General features: G+C 45.8%; 1 protein-coding gene across 4 annotated transcripts in view; it reads right to left on the reverse strand.

The window, feature by feature from the left end:
* Positions 1-20564, reverse strand: part of MTG1 (mitochondrial ribosome associated GTPase 1) — a 195853-nt gene that overhangs the window by 158830 nt on the left and 16459 nt on the right. For all 4 annotated transcript variants that reach the window (XM_086921847.1, XM_086921848.1, XM_086921849.1 and 1 more), the window contains exon 3: positions 3043-3109. In XM_086921847.1, coding sequence (XP_086777973.1) covers positions 3043-3109 — 67 coding nt within the window. The remainder of the gene's footprint in view (positions 1-3042; positions 3110-20564) is intronic.

Here is a 20564-nt window from a genome sequence, read left to right on the forward strand (position 1 = left end):
CGTCCATATGGGCAAATGGGCCCCCCTCACCGTTTGTTCTGAGAAGAGTGTCTATCCGTCTGAGAAAAGGCTAGCCTAATAGATACACTTCTTGTTCAGGTCAGGCAGCCAGGAGCTAGGCATGCGCAGGCTCCTGGCTGCCTGAGCAGAACTTTGTCAGGACCTCACCTGCCTTACCTCCCAAACACCTCTTCCCATGGCATAATCTCTTGTTTATAAGCCCCAAAGCTTCCACTATTTACACCCGTCTAACAACATCCCCAGAGAACCGCGACAAAACTAAAGTGGAACTCCAATGGGAATCGGATCTGGAGACGATTGGGCCCATTTCTTTATGGAACAAAATTTGGACAACACTTAGAAAATCCTCCAGAGCGGCCGGCACAACACAAACACTTTTTATTTTATTTATAATCTATTGTTTTTCACCCCCACTCACCTACACAAGATACATAATACACATCCCAATACTTGTTGGACATGTTCCCAGGATGATGCTGATCTTAAACACATGTTTTTCACCTGCACACATGTTTTTAAATATTGGACACAGGTCTGGCCCCAAATTAACAGTATTTTTCACACCACAGTTCCTCTCTCCTTCACAAATATTTTCTTAGGCAGTTTATCATTGGACTGGAATAAGGAACAATCCCAGTTAAAACTCATTGATCTGTTACTAGCAGTAGCTTTCCAGCAGATATCAAAAAATTGGAAGGATTCCTCTAAATTGTCTCATTTAGCCTGGTGGTATTCTGTGTGCCATAATCACCATCTTGATACACCGCTTGTTCACCCTATCTCTCTTGCTATGAAACGCTTACACCTTTAGTTCCTCCTTACACAATTTCTAAATGATTCCGCAAAGAAAACTTTTTCACTTGTTCCCTCAATACAAGAAGTTACCAAGCCTCCTTGACTTTCCATTGTATGATTATAATCCTGCTTAGCTTGTCATATGCGTAGTATTTTTTCTTTCTTGTTCTTTGACATGCACATATACCATAATTAGTGATTCTCGTGATTCTTTGATCACATTCGTATAATTTTTTATGTTATTTGTTCACTATATTAACGTTTATTGTATAACGTGTTTCTTGATTATTTATTTCTGAACTTATGCATTGGTAAATGATTGTCACTACGAAGTATGACTTATATGATCATATTAATATTTTCAATAAACCTTTTCTTGAACTCAAAAAGAACTTTGTCAGGACAAGGATCTCACAACCCTCCGTGCATGACCTCCTCGGCCTGGTAAAACTGTAGCAAGGCCCTCCCCTTCTTGACAAGGGAGTGTGTCACTGATTGCTTCGGACCTGGGCACTTCAGTTGTAAGCCTTGAAGTACCCAGGGCCAAGTGTCAATCAGTGACACCACATCACACAGTCTCACTGAATCCATCCTACTCTGAGAAAAGGGAGGGACTACTGTCTCCCTGAGAGAATGTAGACAAAAAAGGGTACCTGGCCTCCAATTCACAACACTGCTTTTTTATTCAGCAGATTTCAGATGCAACACATTCAGTTGTTGTACCTTACTTTATCAATTGTAATAATTTAGTATCATCTACAAGCAACATTATTCTTCATTGATGCATTCAAAAGATACATGCTTCATTTTTCAGAAGGAATTTCATCAAAGTAAGAAACAAATTTGTGGAAAATATAACAAAACATTAAAACATGTAAATGCGTTACAACTTGTGCGATTTAAAATAATTACACCAGTCAATGTTGTTAACATTCAGCCTGCCTATACCAAAGTTATTTGCACTTTGTTACTTTTAAGGGCAGACTGGTTATGGGGAAATTGAGTACTCTCTATGGGTGTGTGGGGTGGGGACAGCAAGTCTCACCGAATCCATCCTACTCTGTGAAGAGGGAGGGACTACTGCCTCCCTGAGAGAAGGCGCAATTCCAACCCTACTGGGACCTCTGAGGCTTTTCTCTCCAGGAGCGGCAGGACAGGTAAGTTTTATGTTTTTGGGTGTTTGGTGCATGTGTGTGTGTATGTATAAATGTATGAATTTGTTGTGAGCGAGTGCTGTGAATGGGTGTGTGTATGTGCGTGTTTGTGAATGCATGGGTGAGTGTGTGTATGTGTGTGCATGTAGTATGCCCTGCCCGCCTCCCTGCCAAAATTAATGACCGCCACTAAATACAACCACAACATGCCTTTTCAAGAATATGTAGACTTCATTAATTTGTGTGATCTTGAGATGAGTCTTGGGACAGCACGTAACCACAACTGGAGGATGGATGAATTGCACTCACCAAAAGGCCTGGGTGGGCTGGTCTCAGTCCAACCAAGTGTCACAGCCGTCTATTAAGCCTAAGCTCTACCCAGTCATAAATTGGCTAGCAAATAACAGCTCGTACAAAATACCCACTCACAGACTACAGCCTTCACAAATTAGCTGCTACTCAATGTAGATGAAGTAGATACTTCCATTTTTTATACAGATAAGAGATCTTTAATAGCTCCCCTCTTTCATCCTCAATAACCTTGCCTCAAGCCTATCTATGCACAAATGTAATTGACCATAGTGATCATCTACAAACCTGTGCAACAATGCAGTTTTCAAAAACACACAATGAACAGTTTTAGTTTTGAACAATTTTTAACAGTGTTAAACTACATAATATTTAAAAATGAATGATTTACAGTTTTCATAGTTTTAAAAAATGTTAAACGCCCGCAAATTATTTCTTTTTTTTCTAGTTAAGCTACCTATTAGAAAACAGGGAGTACAATATCTCACAACTCAAATGTTATCTGGAGCATTGTCCTCTCATTTTGTCATAATCAAATTGGTAAGCAGCTGTACTGGGGGGGGCAAGTGGAGCCAAGCTAATTTGAGACACAGCAATAGTGGCATGCTCCCTAACAAAGTCGGTCTCCAACCAAAAGCAACGCACTTCTAAGAGCCGGACATGTCTCTTATCCAAATGGAGTTGTAGCCCTATCAAATTTGACATTACAGCGCTCTTTGTAGTTTACCTGACTGCTGGAGCAACATGTCAAGAATAAAAGGATATTCTAGCATCATGCACCTCAATGAGACAGTCCACATCCTTGAGGTTGGCCTTCATCTGTGTAAGACCTATGAGGGGAGAAGGGAAATAGTGAATCACTAGCTAATTATATCTCAGGAGCAGTCAAGGATCAGGGTCTGCTGTGTGGTAACAATACAATTCTTTATGTTAATATGGTCCCAAATGTTATATTATAGGTCATTTGTATAACACTTATGCTGACACGCAAAGGTCGCCTTGGTGTGCCCCGAGGCACTTTTACCAGTGAGATAGAAATTAAAAAAGCCCAATTCTTTAGTTATGTTGGAGGTCACAACGTGTACGCGTAAGCAAGGCACATAGCTGCAATGAAGGTTTTTTGGGACCATCAACAAAGCTTCAGTGCAACTGTGTTTTGATGTTCGGGAAGACATCTGCTCCTCGAGCTATCTTTCAGGACCCCAGTAACGTTACGTTCCCACTCGCACCCTACGCATGGCCACAAAAAACTTCTTAGCAACATTTTAACTCCCATGTGTGCATCTGGATTACAATCCTTTCAGTTAGTGGGGCAACTACACTGGAAGGCTACTCCAGCTGAAGGTCACTCAATCGCTACACTCTACCATTCAAAACAACTCTTAAGGAATATATCACCCAGCAAGAACAGTTTTAACATTGCACTAATTTGTCACTGATATTTTGTGTATTTGAATGTATGATACATATATGTACTATCCTGTTTTTATCGACAAATCATCCAGCTATTCTTATTTTACAGATACATATTAGCACTATGTGGAGCATTTCTAGTCGAAATGCATTCTTGAAGAGTAGACAAATAAATTGTACATCTGGTCACCGGAAATCGTCATGTGGAATCCTGCTACACATCAGCACGTTCAGGTACAAGAAAACCCTGATTCATCGTTATTATTCAGTGATACATCTTGGAAGACAGTAGTGTTTTTTTTCCTTTTCTTTGGCGCGAAATATGACTGACTACAAGCAAGAGTTAGACTTGCTGGATGGAATGGGGACGACCTTATAATTGGGAACTTACTTGGGGTTTTGTATACCTAACATACACCTTTACCGCATGATTACACACGTTTTGAAAGAAAATTAAAGATCTATACAGAGAGTATAGTGTTATTGAACTACAGTTATTGGATTCTGATCCTGTCTCAATTTCGTCCTTCATTCCTTTTGCTCGGTTTTTCGTTACTTACAAGGGACACTTATAATAACAAGTTGCTGGCTTATCATATCGATGATTCAGAAAAGGGGGTGGTGATGAACAGAGTGTCTGAATTAAGCAGACCACTCTTACCCAGTCCAAGGATCAGGGCTTGATCCATCACCGTTTTTTAGCTCACTGCACCATCCCAGCTCAGAACGTGGCTATATGCAAATTAGTCTGACCCTGGCCCAGTGCATCATGGAACAGGGCAGACCAAACTACCAAGCCAATTCTTATACTGGGAAGGAAACAAGCTACCGGGGACCGGTTTCTGGCATTTCAGCCGTCTTTGGCCCGGCTTGCTTGAATCCTGATGGTGCAATGAGCTAGGGACTCACATCTGAGTATACCCTTCCACGCTTGTGGTGGACAAAAATGATTCAGAAAAGGGGGTGGTGATGAACAGAGTGTCTGAATTAAGCAGACCACTCTCACCCAGTCCAAAGATCAGGGCTTGATCCATCACCGTTTTTTAGCTCACTGCACCATCCCAGCTCAGAACGTGGCTATATGCAAATTAGTCTGACCCTGGCTCAGTGCATAATGATGAACAGGGCAGACCTGCTTAATTCAGACACTCTGTTCATCACCACCCCCTTTTCTGAATCGGCTTATCATATCAGCACAGGCCTAAAAATAGCGAGACCGCATTCACCACTAATCATTTCTGCCCTGAGGAAGCCCGTTAAGGGTGAAACGCGTTGGCTGTTTCTTAGCTGTTCCCCTGGTCATCTTATATTGTGAATACTGGATGTTTACTCTGTCATCATATCAAGAAGACTCATTAAAACTGGACTTTTTTCATATTATTGAAGGACATGTGTTGTATTTTGTTGCTTTGATACATACCATTTATCAGGGTTCGAGTTGCCTCTCTATTTGCTTGTTCTGTATTTATCTAATTGTAGTCCTGTGGCAGTGGACTCAGGAGGTGGGCAACTTCTTTACAGGAATCTATTTGTACTCAGGTGTATATACAGGTGGTGCAACACTTAATCCCTTACTGCCATCCTTGTGCTCTCTCTCAAGACAGAAGTGGTATTACAAAACCCTTAAAGAGATGAATAACCATAGAAAAACTCTCTCACCCTTTGCCCCAACTGATTAACCTTAGTTAATGCTCCGTTTTCCCCACCGTTTACTAGGGCTGAGGAAAGCACAGTTCTCCCCCTACCACGGTAAATCTCTGTTGCCCCCTCTACAGCATTCACCCCTAGTTGTTCACTCCAGGTTAACCTCCCAGGATCCGACCTTAACTGTTTTTTTCTGGAATGGTCCACAAAACTAGGAGGGAAAATATTACACTATTGTTTAAGACCGATTGGACGGCCAAAGACATGGATCTAACTTTAACTCAGATAAGAATAACAAGCATTTGCAATGCAATAGGTGTCGCATTTATGCGAGTTTAAGCTATTGGCCTTGTAAATGACAATGCCTATTATTTTAGTTTTTTTAAACATAAACAAAAGGCATGGTCATTTACAATGCCAATAGCTTAAACTTGTGTAAATGTGAGACCTATTACATTGCAAATCCTTGCTTAAGTTTAAAACGGAGCGCGGTGCTGCTTCATGGACACCGCGCTCAGTTTCTTTTTTTTACTTTAACACGGACCACGATGTCCTTGAAGCAGTCGCGGTGATCAGTTTTAAAGTAAAAAAAAAAACAACAACAACAATAAACAAGCACAGTGTTCTTGAAGCGGGCACCGCACTCATTATGAAAGTTCAAAATAAATAAATAGCTCGATCCTGATCACCTGTGCACATCAGCCTAACAAGCAGTGCATTTCATTCCCATGACTAGACGGATATTACTTGATCCAGACAGTGCTTTTTTCCACTTTTTATTATTTTATTTATTTTGTAGTCATTTTTGCGTGTTTATACCTTATCTTCAGCTTGCAGTAATTATTCGGGTGCAGTGGACCCCTGTCGCCCGGTGGCCACTGCACCTGCTGCACAAATGATACCTACGCCTCAGCCGGTGCCAGCTGTAGCTCTCCGCCTGCCCAACAGAGGGAGCTTCGACTCAAGGCTGACTGACATTGTTCCTAAGGGGAGAGAGAGGGTTAGTTTGGGGATTGCTCAGAATAATCTGAAAAAACAGAAGCGCCTGGAAGCAGCATTTATTGCAGCAAAGCGCTTGTTCTGTTGGGTCGCGGTCTTACCAGAAACCCCCCAGCTGCAGCCGGTTCTCACCTGCTAGAACCGGTCCTAGTGCGTACTTTTTCCATGACAGCATGATGTAAACAACCGCATCGGAGTTTCTGCGATAAACCACGATGAACCTGTGTGGCAGGCACATGAACTAGAGCATTCTGGGAGTTGTATTCCTGCCTCAGTAACAATGGTTCTGGAACTCGGCACCAGGAAGTGCAGAGCCGCATGACACAAATGCGCAGCAGTGCAGACAGCACTAGCCCAAAGCAGCAAACTACAAGGGAACACCCGAAGAGCGCACCCAGATGCGCACCAAAGCAATCAAACTGCGATGAAAGAAAAATGGTTGCGCAGACAACCCGCAGAAGTGAAGACTGAGCACAAGAGCAACCTGACCACTCAGCCTGGTCACAAAGCACGAATCCGACCAGCCAGATGGTCGCACCAAGAAGTCGACCAGTCAGATGGTCGCACCACGAAGCCTACCTGCCGGACATCGGCAGAAGGGACCAACACGAGGTCCAAGAAGTTCAGCCAAGGCGCGGTCCGCGGACATGGACCAACGAACTTCAACTTCACAAATTAAAGGAGGCGATCGAAAGAGTGAAGGTTGCGACGCTAACCCTGGGAGTTGAGTGACAAGATGACAGTGTCCTAGGACTAGGACACGACTAGGAAGACACGTGCGGAGTGCGCGCGCTGCACGGGGAAGCCTGGCCAGAGAAGATGAAGAAGATTGGGCCAGGGTACGTCGCAAGAAGAAGAAGAAGGAAGAAAGATCAAAGTGGCCACCGCCACTGAGCAAATAAGGAAGGAGAAATCAGAGTGGCACACTGCCATTTCAAAAAGAAGGAAGAAAGATCAGAGTGGCCACCGCCACTGAGAAAGAAGGAAGGAGAAATCAGAGTGGCACACCGCCACTGCAAGAAGAAGCCGCCCCTGCAAAAAGAAGGAAGGTGACAGGCACTGGAACATCTGAGTGCATTGGAAGACAAGGCCTGGCAAGAGCACCGGCAGCGCAGATCAAAGACAGCTACCTACGAGCCATCCATCCACATGGAGATAGCAGAAGAGAGCAAGCTAGACTGTTGGCGACATCTACCTCTGGGGTTAAGCGGAAGATTAGATGGCGAGACTGCTCAGGCCTCCGGAAGCTGAGGAACTGACCACCTCACACCAGCCCGTGGCAATCCAGGAAGCAGAGGCCTCAAGGGACTCTGGTGGCAGCAAGTCCGGCACGGGAGACAGATTCTCAGTTGCGTGTCTGCAGGATCCACGAGGATGAAAGCCTCGCGAGCAAGGAAAAAGAGTCGACAACTCAACCTTCAGGTGGAACCAGGACACAACGGTGAGGCTCGTGGAGCGCCCTGCTCACGGCCCCAAGGCTATGGTAGAGCAACACGACCGAAAACACCAGTCCAGTGGAAACCTGGCAAAGAGGTCCTCCCGGACATCTGGTGAGAGAAGAACACCGGCGAGAGTGGCATCCTAGTGAGAGGGATGTTTGCACCTATTCTCTTCACCCGCCGAGAGACAACATTGTAGCCTGCCCGGACACATCACCAATCTAGAATGGAGAAAAGAAGCAAGAAGACAGTCAACACCTATATCATCCATCTCTCTCCAACTACTCATCATCACTAAGTGAGCGAAGCAAAGGCAGGGCTAATAACAAAGTCCAGACGGCACAGATAAAGAATGAACCCGCCGAACTACGAGCCGTAACACAGAGAACTGTTAGTCCTGGATGCAGGAACTACACTGCCTGCGGTTTGCAAGCTGCCAAAGAGACTCGTTTGAAATCATGAGTCCAATGTCATACTTTGGTGTCTTTCTTTTCCCCACAGGGTTTTGGACATTTTCTGTTTGGTTTGATTTTCACCAATTTTGGGAGGGATGTAAGGACCCAGAGTCACAGTTAGCATTCTAGTGCTAAGGATGTAATTACACTAATTACACTAAACACCCACCCACCACTGATGTCACTGGTCAGGTGACACAGCTATAATAAAAGTGGCTGAGCGCACGTGCTCGTGGCCAGTTGTACCCTGTATCCAGTGTGTCCTGTGGTCCAGTCATTACTAGCATGAGGGCCGAGGGCCCGACCTTACAATAAAGACACCTGGTAACCTTAGCCAACTGGGACTTCATGGACAGTCCCGTAAGAGTGCGAGGCCATGACACCCCCTCGTGTTCCCCACTCCGAAGGGCCCCCCACTGCTGGCATAGAAACCCGTTCTTCTATTGACCGTGGCAGGGATGAAGCCAATGTTTGCTGGGTTTTCACGTAATGGGCAGGAACAGGTGAGGGTCGAATGCCCGATACCTTGCCCCAGGAGTATTTTTTCACGGGGAGCAGATTTATTCACTGAACTCTTCTCTTCAGACTGAGAATGTGGCATGTCTTTTTAATATTAAACTCAGGACCCGCCCTCCCTTCTTGTGCACGTGAGGTGACCTTTGTTCTTTCTGTGACCTTTGACATGGGGCCTACGTCATCAGTGTCTCAGTAGAACCCCTACTGGCAGTGTTGTCACAGTAGTCTCACCCCTCCCACACCTGATGGCTGCCCATATCTCGACACTAGCAACTTGCCGCCCCACCTACGTGTAAAAACCACCATGAGAAAAGGAAAAGGTCCCATTGTTCCCTCTGCCTCGCCTTTCAGTGGATTCTTAGGAGTGATGCAACTAATACTGTACCCCAATGTCTGCGCCATGATGGTGTAAGGTTTCACCTTATGGAATGATCTATCTCGGTTGTAAAGCGCTCTAGCGTCTTTGGGAAATATCCGCGCTATCTAAAATTAATTGAATGAATTAGACATTTCATAGTTGCAGACCTCCAAAAAAACAAAAAAAAGATGCTACAATAATATTTTAAGAGCGCATGTGATGAATATGTGAGAGGCCATAGAAGCAGCGCGGTGTCCGCAGGTAAACAAAGTAACGTGGTCGTCGCGCTTGTTAACAAAAATAAATAAATAAGTATTCCCTGGCTGGCATTACGTAAAAGCATACAACACAAAGTAACACGGCCGACATTACATAAGAGCGCACAACGGAGGGCTCCTCTGCAAGGCATTGTCATTGCACTAACGCAAGAAAAAAGTGGTTAGCAGCTAACTAAAAGACACAGTGTAACGCCGCGAGCAAAAGATCTAGTCTGGGTGGGCGAGGCCAAAAGGAGACAGGACGGTAACAAGGAGGTACTAAGAAGTCTCCTTTACAATGAAAAGCCACCGTTTAGCATGAACGATGACGCAAGCCAATGGAAAGAAAGGGTGGGGCTTGAACTCCACTTCTGAAATGTCCAGATTACAAGAAGCCTCGCAGAGCGAGCAGCGCATGCGTGCTGCCACGCAGGTCTGCAAGACCTAAAAAAAATAGTAAATGTTTAGAATTGTTCATTGGTAGCCTGTCATTCTCCCATGGGGGTTGGACCTAGAACGGGGTGGGGGATGGTTGGGCCGGAGGGGTGTTGGGTTTGGGGGGGATGGGTGGGGTTCTGGTTTTCTTTTTTCCTTTTTGTGTCTTTGTTCGCCCAGGCTGTGGCCCTCACATAGGCATCGACTTTCTTCTTGAGTATAGCTCGGCTGATGTTCTGGACAGCTTTCTGGCTGCTTGGCTCCCGATGCAGTACACGGCTAAGGCCTTGAGGACTGGTGCCATATTTGCTGGTGCAATCATTTGTCAACAATATACAGATTAAACACTGTGGGTTGATCTGGGGGGTGGTCGTTTCTATGGGAGGTGCGGCGATCTGTGGCCTCCTGATCTTTCAATCACCGCAAGGATTAGAGTGTAGCGTCTTGGCGCTCCATTTTTTGTTACTACGCGGCCGGCCCTGATGGGTTGTAGGCGGCTTGCTGTGTTTAACACTTGAAACTCTGTTATTGTCATTGATTTGCTTGCATAAACTGCGCCTTTTTTTGGCCGGCCCGCTGGGTTGTAGGCCATGTTATTTGTATTCTCTGTTTTTGTATCTTTTCAATAAAACAGATTTAATACTAAATGTGTAGAATTTTGTTATTTAAAAGCGTAGACGTTTCTTGCTGCAAGGAGGTAGCCTTTTATGAAAAATCCTGATATACTGCAGCCATGACTTTCCTTAACACAACCACCTCATCAAAATGTATTCGAATGTGAGATTTTGATCCTTACATCAATCTTTTCAAAGACAGAGTAGGCTTGGCTCCTCCAGAAAGGCAAAACAGCAACTGGACAGGCAGCAAGTAGATGACCTGTCAGGTTGGAGACTGAAGTCGATGAAGAGGAAGGCATTAGGAAAAACTGCTCCTCCCTGATGGAGGGCAAAGAATGTTTCTGGTGGAGTTGCATGACACCACAAGCCCCAGGCAGGAACCTCTGCTACACAATATATACGGAGCCAAATGCAGACATTTACTGTGGCCAAAGTGGGGCACTGTACTCTTTTTGTCTCCCTCTAGCATTGATGTTCCTAAACAGAGGCGGCATGCAAGAAAAGTTTGTCAACTCCGAGGACCTGGAAATGGTGAAATCAGCCAAGTGAGTTGAGAGAAGTCTGTAGCACAAATGAAAAGGTTTGCAGACCAACCAGATTAAGTCTAGATAGTTGTTCTTCTGTTCATTCTCCATCCTATTCACAAAGAATGTCTTCCTTCTGCGTGCTAGTGATGGATGCACCAGGCAGCCTTGAGGGTGGGCTTGATCGAGTCAAACTAGGCTTCTATGTTGTCAACAAGCCACATTTTATCTTGAAAACTGTGCTCGGATTTAAAAACATGTGGCTCATAAAAACAGCAGGAAGGGTGTTTTAACAAACCATATGTAAGCAAATAAAGAAGCCGGGATTAAAAAATGTAATGGCATAGGGGATGTCTGCATGGCGCAGATGTCACATTTGAAATACTCATGATAGGTATCACAGTCGTTAAAGCCACATAAATTATGAACATTTTATCGACCTTGCAAGGATGAAAGAAGGAGACACCCCAATCAGGATTTGAACCAGAAACGGTCTCTAATTAATTGCAGATAGTGACAACAGTCACATTAATTTCAATGGCAGTAATGTATTTTAAAGAGAATGGCCTATCGCACTGCCCTCTGCTTGGTCACTGGTCTAGGATATGTTTGTGACTTAAGCATAGGGAGTGTAAAGAAGGAAAGAATGAAATAAGGTGTGGATGAGATGAATGGAAAAATGGAATACTAAAAAAGGCAGAAAAGAGGGATGAAGAAAGTAAGAATATAGCAGAAAGATGAAGTAAAAGAAAGGAAATTTGAATGATAGGGGGATGAAATCCTTGGAGGATCAGAGAAGAGGTGTGGTACTAAATTATTTAATTATTTAATTTGAAACGTTTTATTAGATTATCAAGATATTCAACAAATGTCAAAGAAACATCATATTTCAAGATAACCTTCATGTAAGAAGGGTTTCCTCCAATGTTTATCATATACTGCTACAAGGAAAAAATATTGGATTTCTGAGGAAAGCAGAGTATGGTTAGACCACATGCATACAAGAAGATCTGTGACGTACTATAGGCCAAGGGAAAGAACATAATTCTTCTATGTGAATTATCATGGAGCAAACACGTTGTAAAAGAAAATAAAGATAAACAATTCTCAAGTGCACTAGGTGGTATATTTGACTCTCACTAGGACAGCATCACAGATTAGGCCGGTAATACATGAAACGGTTGTAATGAAGAGGACAGTGGTATCTTGGAATGATTTCTGTACGTGCGTCGAATACCTGGTCCACAATGTGCAAAGTCCCGAGTCAGGGATATTTCAATTTGGAAAGCACATGGACCTGCAAGAGGTTCTGTGTCCTAACTCGAGCGGGAGCCGTGTCCGGTGTACTTCTAGCAGCCAGTACATCTGCAGGTGTGTCTGGACTCATGGAGGGCGGGAATAAACCAGCTGGCCTTCTTGGAGTGTTGTTTGCCTGGTCTTTTCTTGAGGGGTGCCAGGGTGTTGGCGCAGTAGGAGATCCATCGGTGGAGGTTGCGTGCTACAGTGTAGGCATCCATAGGCATTGGCGGAGTGGTTGTGCTGAGGGAGTTGACGAGAAGTCCTTTGGTGGCCTTGATGGAGGTGGTGTACTGTGGGTGTGGCGAAGGCGAGATGCACGCAGTGATGGCCGGTCCAGGAGAGTTCGGTGGTGTGTCTATAGATGATGTTACCACTGGCGGAGAAGACTGGGTCGAGTGTGTGTCCAGCTGTGTGGGTTGGTGCAGTAACTAGCTGCTTGTGTCTAATGTTGGTGACGTTCTCCAGAAGGGAGGCAGTGTTCTGTTCACTGGGATTGTCCAGATTGAGGTCTCAGAGTAGGATTTAGTCAGTGGATGCAAGAGCCTGGGGTGCAATGAGGTCTACAATAGTGTTGGTGAAGGGGGGTTGAGGGCTGGGGGCCATATCAACAACGATTAAAGAAAATACAGATGTTCTTCTTTGGCATATATCCTGGGTAATGTGCCTGCCCCTCCCCCCATCCCTCGCGCCTCCATCCAGTATCTGACCCTCGAAGTCAATCAGCTCCACTCTCAACTATCCAGACCATAGTGTGTCAACCATTTCCTCCAAGCGGTCTCGTATTTACAAGGACATCCCCTACCCATGCATATTGTTTCCTCCATTTTGGTGCACCGGTCCATGCGATTAGTCCACGCTGTTAAAGAAGAAGTAGCCTGCAAGCTCCATTGCCCGGTAAGGTATTTTGGCCACTACAGTGCCTATACCCACCACAGTCCTTTCACCACTGAGCCCTCCCATATCCTCCAATATGCCCAGCGGTGCAATCTTGGGGGGTGCCTCAATGTGTGTCTCCACTACAGCGGATAAGGCCCTCATGATGGTGTCCCAGTACGATTGTATAACCGGGCACGACCACGCCATATGGTAAATGTCCCTGAGTGGGTTTTGGTACCTATTGCATGCAGGGGCGGTATGGTTACTTGCCTCCTATAACCAGAAGGGTGTGAGGTATGCCTGAGGCAGGAATTTTAATTGCACCAGCCAGAGCCACGCAGATATCGCTAAGGCATGGGGGTCATACAGGCGTCGCAACAGTCTGCTACATCCACTGTTCCCACACGCCTCTCCCATTTCTCCTTCAGGTGCTCCAACATGTATAGATGAGCTTGACACCAGAGTTATATGAATCTGTGAGCTCCTCCCTCGTCGCAGGTGGCTCATGAGCAGGCGTCCTTTCTGTGGGTTATTCTCTAGCACCTCCTCTAATTTAGTGTCAGGTGCTGTGACGTGGTATGAAGGCTCATTAGTCGGGGTCATCCAGCAGGGGTACAAAACGCAGCAAGTGGTTGGCCAGGAGTTATGCATACGTCTTGACCTCCGTGTTGATGAGGGAGATGGGTTGCTATGATGCACAACGGGCCTGAGGGCGGCCCAGTTTGGGTATGACAACCTGCGTTGCTAAGTCCACATCTGGGAACAAGGAGCCACTGGTACTCACTTTGATAAGCATGTTCAGGAGGAGTGGAAGGATGTCCGTTTGGAGCTTTCGGTAGTATTACACCAGGCAGCCGTCCTGTCCCATTGTCTTACCGGAGTTTAGGCCTGTCAAGGCTACACCCACTTCCTAGATTGTCATTGTCTGCTCTAGGGTCGTTCTGTCTGCTTCAGTCAAGTTATACATCGGGAGGTCAGCGACCAGGGAGGCCTATGATTTGCATTTTTGGCACGCCTGAGCTGCATAAAGCGCTTCATAGTATCGAGCGAATACTGCAAATGTCCCCTGAATGTCCTCCATGCCTGCCTCGCCTCATCCGTGATCACAGGCACCACTCTCGTCCCCGTATCTTTCGTGGCTAACCAGTGCAACAGCTTACTGGAATTGTTCCCCCATTCGTAAACCCTCCTTTTGGAAGCCATGTAGCACCTGCAAGCTTCCTCAAGGCACAATTGGCGCAAGGCTGCTTCGTGTCAAGTCTGTCAGCCCACCTAGGCCATCCCATTCACGCGACAGTATTGAAGTTTCTAGTTCCATGATGATGCTCCTTTTCTCATGGTCCATCCCTTTCACACAGTACCCTGATTTTGAGCCCCCCCACAATAGTCACCCCAGGGGCAGAGCCGCAATCAGTCCCCTAAGGGTCACCAAGGTGGATTGGTGTGTGACAGGTGGGACGAATACACTACTGATTACATTGTAAGGGTTCCCTCTATGGAGCCCCTCAAGATTATGTATCGGCCAAGGGCAGAGTCCTATGTAGGAGGATGGCCACACCCCGGGAGCCCAGTGTAACATGCGTAGAACACTCTATTGTAACTCTTGCGGGATAGGAATTGGAAGTTGTGTCAGTGCAAGTGGGTTTCTTGGAGCAGCAGGATTTGGGGATTGTTTCTTTGTGCAAACTGTAATTCGCTCCCCCTCTTGACCAGGTCCAGCAAGCCACTAACATGATAGGTCATTACTGAATATGTCCCCATACTGTTAGTGTGTAGTGGCTTAACAGATATCCTCATGGGGTGTCACCCATCCATTACTAGGCCAGTCTCCAGAGGGACGGTTCCTGCAACATCTAGGAGTCACACATAGTGGCAAGAGCGGATTGGGTGATGCACATAGTTTCATCAAGCAACCAAACAATAAAATACATTAGCTAAATGCAACAGAAAAACAGCCCCATACCCCCAAAATCCCTCACCCTATACTTACCACCCAGTAGAAGCTTCTGCTGCCCAATCCCAACTTGAACAGAGACCTAACTAGGGGGTGATGGATCTAGATGGTGTAGGCGAAACACCCATCACCCACTCTCGAGAAACCTTATCTGGCAACACTGCAGATACAGTCCTGGTCATCTCTCGGTCTTTCCCCACTTGGTGGGTCTGCTGGACCTGTGGTCATGGGCTGTGTCCTGGGTTCCTTTTGGAGTCAGAGGAGATCTCTGCAGCAACCCATCCGTTAGGTGTCTGGCGCAATCGCTTCCGGTGCCACTTCTCCAGTGCCCCCGCTGGTCCGGGACTTTGTAAGTAGGTGAAGTGTTAGGGTGCAAACTCGGTGGGCGACTCACTATTAGGGGCCGCACTGCAGAGAGCCAAGCCCAGGTCTCCTCAGGAGTGTTGAAAAACACAGTCTTAGAGTCCTGATTTACCCACATTCTACACGTCCGCCAGGCAGTAAGGCAGCCTGCACATTCGTAAGGCAGCCTGCACATTCGCCAGCAAGTAAGACTGCTATGTCAGGCAGCCCGTCTGCTAGGCATTTAGTCAGTCTGCCACTCAATCAGCCTCCTTGTCTGCTAAACAGTTGGGACATCTGCCAAATGGTAGTTCAGTCTGCTAGTCTTTCAGCCCATGTAGCTGCTATTGATCTTCCTATTTTATACTATTTACATTTATAGTGCCAACATTTATAAAACCACTAACTTGGAACTCAATTCTTGCACTACAGCACAATCAAGAAGCATTATTTTATAGTCCCATTAAATACAACATAAGTAACATATCTATCTAATTATGTCTCATACTGACAATACATGCAGCAGTGGCTATGAAATCTAATTTGTTTCTTTATTCACACTAAGCTATAATTAGAAGTGCGTGCATTACTGAAAACACATTTTTTTTTTTTTTTTTTTTTGTAGGTTCTTATATAGCGCTCGACTACCCGGAGGCATCTCGGCGCTTGCCTTGGGAACCCGTCCTGGCTTTTCCCTGTGAGATAGCCCCTAACGGGGATCCCCAAGGTGAAAGCCAGGCATCCCGCCGCGGGGGGGCCGTTGTGGAGATTAAGCAAGCTTAATGCCCAGAGTTGCAGAGTGTGAACCCATGATTAGGTCAGGCACCGAAGCGAGAATTGTCGAGTCCGTGGACATTTGAGCTCAAGACCCTGCCGCGTCGGGAATTGAACCCTGGTCCCGGGTCTGACCTCTGCTTCAGGGTCTGCCTGCTCTACCCAGTGAGCCACACTTCTCCATTTGGATTTTCATTCTAACCAGTCTCTTAGGTTGCTCTTCAAACATTTATCAACAATACAAGTACCAGTGTCTGAAAGTGCAAATTTTTATATGAAACCACTGATAAAAATGTCAATTTCACTGGAAACGTGTGGCTGCTTTTATTTTTAGCTCCTCTCTACAGTAAGTTCCAGCTCGGTGTTATCAAAGACCTACTGAATAAATACGATACATTTGGAGTTACTTACTAAAGATAAGCACAGCAGTCTTGTGATGTAAAATCATGCAAAGCATTGTGTTGATTTACTATTATAAAAAGCTAAAGTCAAAACAAAAAATTGAGAAGCTTCCCATGAATGCCGACACATCTTTCGGGCCTAGGTAAGCACTAAAAAGTGGGCCTTGTGACAGCCCCTTGATCACGATTAGATGGCTTTCTTGTCTAGCGAAGTTCCATGCTCCTGATTCTAAGGCATTCCTCCTCAGTCTAGTTTTTGACTGGATGAGTTGTATCCTTCAATTGCTCACATAAAGGAACTATTTATTTAATTTGTTTTCATGGGAGTGCATGTTTTTCCTTGTTCTATCCTTCATCCAGCCGTTACTCTTCATATCCCTCTGCCATGTTCTCTATTTTGTGCTTCTTCTCTTCCTCCAAGCTTGTCCGTTACTTCTCTGCCTCTCCCTGGACTACTGGCTGGTTTTATTTATTTTTCACATTTTTCTTTTATATAAGGACCCAGCAGTGGCAAAGTGATTTCAGGCTGCTTGCTTCTATTTTTGTGGGTCCAGCATCTTTTTCTTGTTTTTAATTTACCTTTGTTAAATGGCAGTTGGCCATCTTATTACGGTAGATTAAAATTGGCAATATGGCCACTGGTGAGTGACTATGCATGCCCAGACATGGAAGCAGTCACTCAGTGCCTTGTTTGTATCAGAAAAAAATGTCTAAGATTGCAATCTTAGACGGGACGGGGCCAGGGGCCATGGACTCTGTCCATTCTGTCCTTTCTGCTAGGGACAGTAAAACAGACTGTCGTGTTAGCTATTCCATTCAGGAGTTACTAAGCTTGCAGACAGCCACCTTGCAGGGCTGTGCCCCCGAAACCTGGCCATGCCTAGAAGGTCCGATCTCGTGCTGACATTGTCGGTTTCAGCCAGGCCTCCTGTATAAGTCAACCTGCAGCGTCTCTCACGGAGGTTACACACCCGCTTGACGGGTGGAAGAACCTGTTTTGTAACACTCGATCTCTGCCTAAACGTCTCACTGAAGTATGGGTTCTCATTTCCACTGTTCAGCCTGAACTGTGCTTCCTGACAGAAACTTGGCAGAAACCCCACTCGGTCCCTGCAATCACCCTGGGTATTCCAGAGGGATTTAAGATGGTGAGGCTAGAGACCTGTTAAAACTGGAGGAGGTATTGTCATTATTTATAAAAATGGGATTACTGTCTCCATACTGGATCAAAGGAGCACTGCCAGTATGGAAGTAATGGTCTTTAGGATCAATACCCCCTCAAAGGCCTGCTGGACAGGGGTGCTGGTCTACCGCCCACCGGGCCCAAGCACCAATTTTGCAATCTCCTTAGTCGAAGTACTGGCCCTGCACTTTAAATCCGGAAACGACTTCCTATTGTTAGGGGATTTTAATGTGCATGGTGATCTACCTGACAACCCTGAAACCCTGTCCTTTTCAGCCGATTTATCTCTACTAGGACTAATACGACACAAGGGTCCCACTCACTCTGCCGGCCATACATTGGACATGATCTTCTCTATTTCCTCCAAGATTGTATGTAGCCCTCCCACGCAGGTGAACTGGTCCGACCATTTTGTTATGGAATTTTCCATACTTGGGATGGACAAACCCAGTAAACGGTGCCCATCCCTTTCTTTCCTTCGCAGACAGTGGTACAAAGTGTCATCAGACTCTTTCCAGGAGGCATTAGTCGAGCCCCGTATTACAGCCTCAGATAACATCGAGCTGGCCTTATCCAAGTATAATCTTGCCATCCCCACCGCGTTGACTCTTTAGCTCCCATGAAATTATGTAGGCAGCGTCCCGCACCCTGTCAAGAGGTTTGGTACACTGATCAACTACGCTCCTACAAGCAGGCTTGTAGAAAGTTAGAAAAGGCCTGGAGGAAATCTCACTTGGAGGAAGACAAACGTGACTACCATATTGCCTTGTCTATATATCATGAAAACATTAGACTGGCACGGAAAAACCATATAGCCGCTCAATTAACTGAGGCAGGCAACTCCTCCAAGGTGCTGTACCGGATCCTTCAATCTTTCACCAAACCTACGGCTTGTGAGAGTCTTGACTTGTCTTCTCAACAATTATTTGAGGACATCTCTCTATTTTTTACTAACAAAATAGAGGTAATCTACGATAAAATTATCAAGACAAATAGTCCTATATGTTGTCCTTTTGTGTCACCACAGAGTTCCAAGGCCACTGACTATCTTGCTTACGGCATTTCCAGCTGCCAGTCTAAGCGACATAGAGACGCTAATCGGCCAAATTAAGACATTTTTGGGCAAGTCACTCGGTCCCTTGGTCCAATCCTTGGTTAACCTCTCTCTTTCGGAAGGTGAGGTACAACGGGAGTGGAAGAAGGCTCTGGTGAGACCCATCCGTAAAAACTCCACCATCCCTTGGACTGAGTGATCTAACTTCCGACCCATATCTCTCCTCCCGTACTTGAGCAAGATAACGGAAAAACACGTCAACACTCATTTGTCGAACTTTATTGAGTCAACTGGAGGCTTGGCTTATTCCCAGTCCGGTTTCAGGCCCAACTATAGCACAGAATCAGCGCTCCTCTCTGTGACTGACACAATCAGAATGTCGCAGGATAAAAGGAGCTCTATGAATCTGGTGCTATTGGACCTGTCCGCAACATTCGACACAATATCGCACGACATCTTGCTCAGTCGCCTGATGGAGGTGGGAGTAGGGGATTCAGCACTATCCTGGATGCGGAGTTTTTTATCTGGCCGCACACAGAGTGTTAGTATGGGTTCCTTCCATTCTGCACCTGTGGAGGTTACCAAGGGGGTGCCACAGGGTTCGTGCTTGAGCCCCACGCTTTTCAACATATATGTGGCACCCCTTGCGGACCTTATGAGATCTTATGGATTCATTCCTGTGTCATATGCTGATGACACTCACTTCCCTTTCCAGACACTAACTATGGCAGTTAAACAGTCCTTTTCAGAGGGTATGAGGGCTGTATCTCAATGGATGGCCGCGAATTTCCTGCAGTGCAACACAGGGAAAACTGAGGTAATGCTCTTTGGTGAGGCCACCCTGCTGTGGACCCAGGACTGGTGGCCTTTAGACCTCGGCCCTGTCGCCAGCCCTAAGCAGGTAGCGAAGAACCTGGGTGTACGGCTGGATCAAGGCCTGTCCCTAAAAGAACACATATCGAAACAGCCTGATCCTATTTCCACGTAATTGGACTACTCAGAAGAGTGTTTCCATTACTACCAGACTCCTCTAGGAAAACCCTTGTTCAGGTCCTGGTGCTCAGTCGCCTGGACTATTGTAACGGGTTACTTATATCTGCCAACAACAGTTTACTCAGTAAGCTCCAGGTGGTTCAAAACACCGCCGCAAGGCTGGTTTTGAATGCCCCCCCCAGATCTCCCTCTCGCCCCCTACAGGACCAGCTTCATTGGTTACCGATTCGACAACGAGTCAATTTCAAAACCTGTTGTATCATCCACAAGGGCATGCACAACTTGGGGCCCACTTATCTGGCGGAAAGGTTTGTTCCCTACAATCCAACACGCGCTCTCCGCTCCAGCAATCAGTTCCTACTTCAAATCCCCCCAATTAGAAGGGCGAGACTGGGCGGAAAAAGGCTCTTTCCTACCTGGGCCCACTTCTTTGGAACACTCTACCCGCCACCCTTAGGCTTTGCACCAACCCTCTGGCATTTAGGAAATTCCTGAAAACTTTCTTGTTTCAAACGTAGCTCCTCCTTTAAAATCCAGGGAGCATTTCTCTCTATCTATTAGGCGAATTAAGCGCAGAGATACTCCTCCTGGAGTCAATTCCAGCGCTATATAAACCTATAAATAAATTAAATAAATAAATCCATGGGCACATATAGTCATGCACTGATCGCCATTTTGCCATTTTTAATTTACCATTCCATGATGGCAGCCATCATGGAATTTTTATTTCTTAAAGTAAAGAATCGCATTCC

This window comes from Lissotriton vulgaris, chromosome 5 (assembly GCF_964263255.1).
Source record: "Lissotriton vulgaris chromosome 5, aLisVul1.2, whole genome shotgun sequence".
Taxonomy (NCBI): Eukaryota; Metazoa; Chordata; class Amphibia; order Caudata; family Salamandridae; genus Lissotriton; species Lissotriton vulgaris.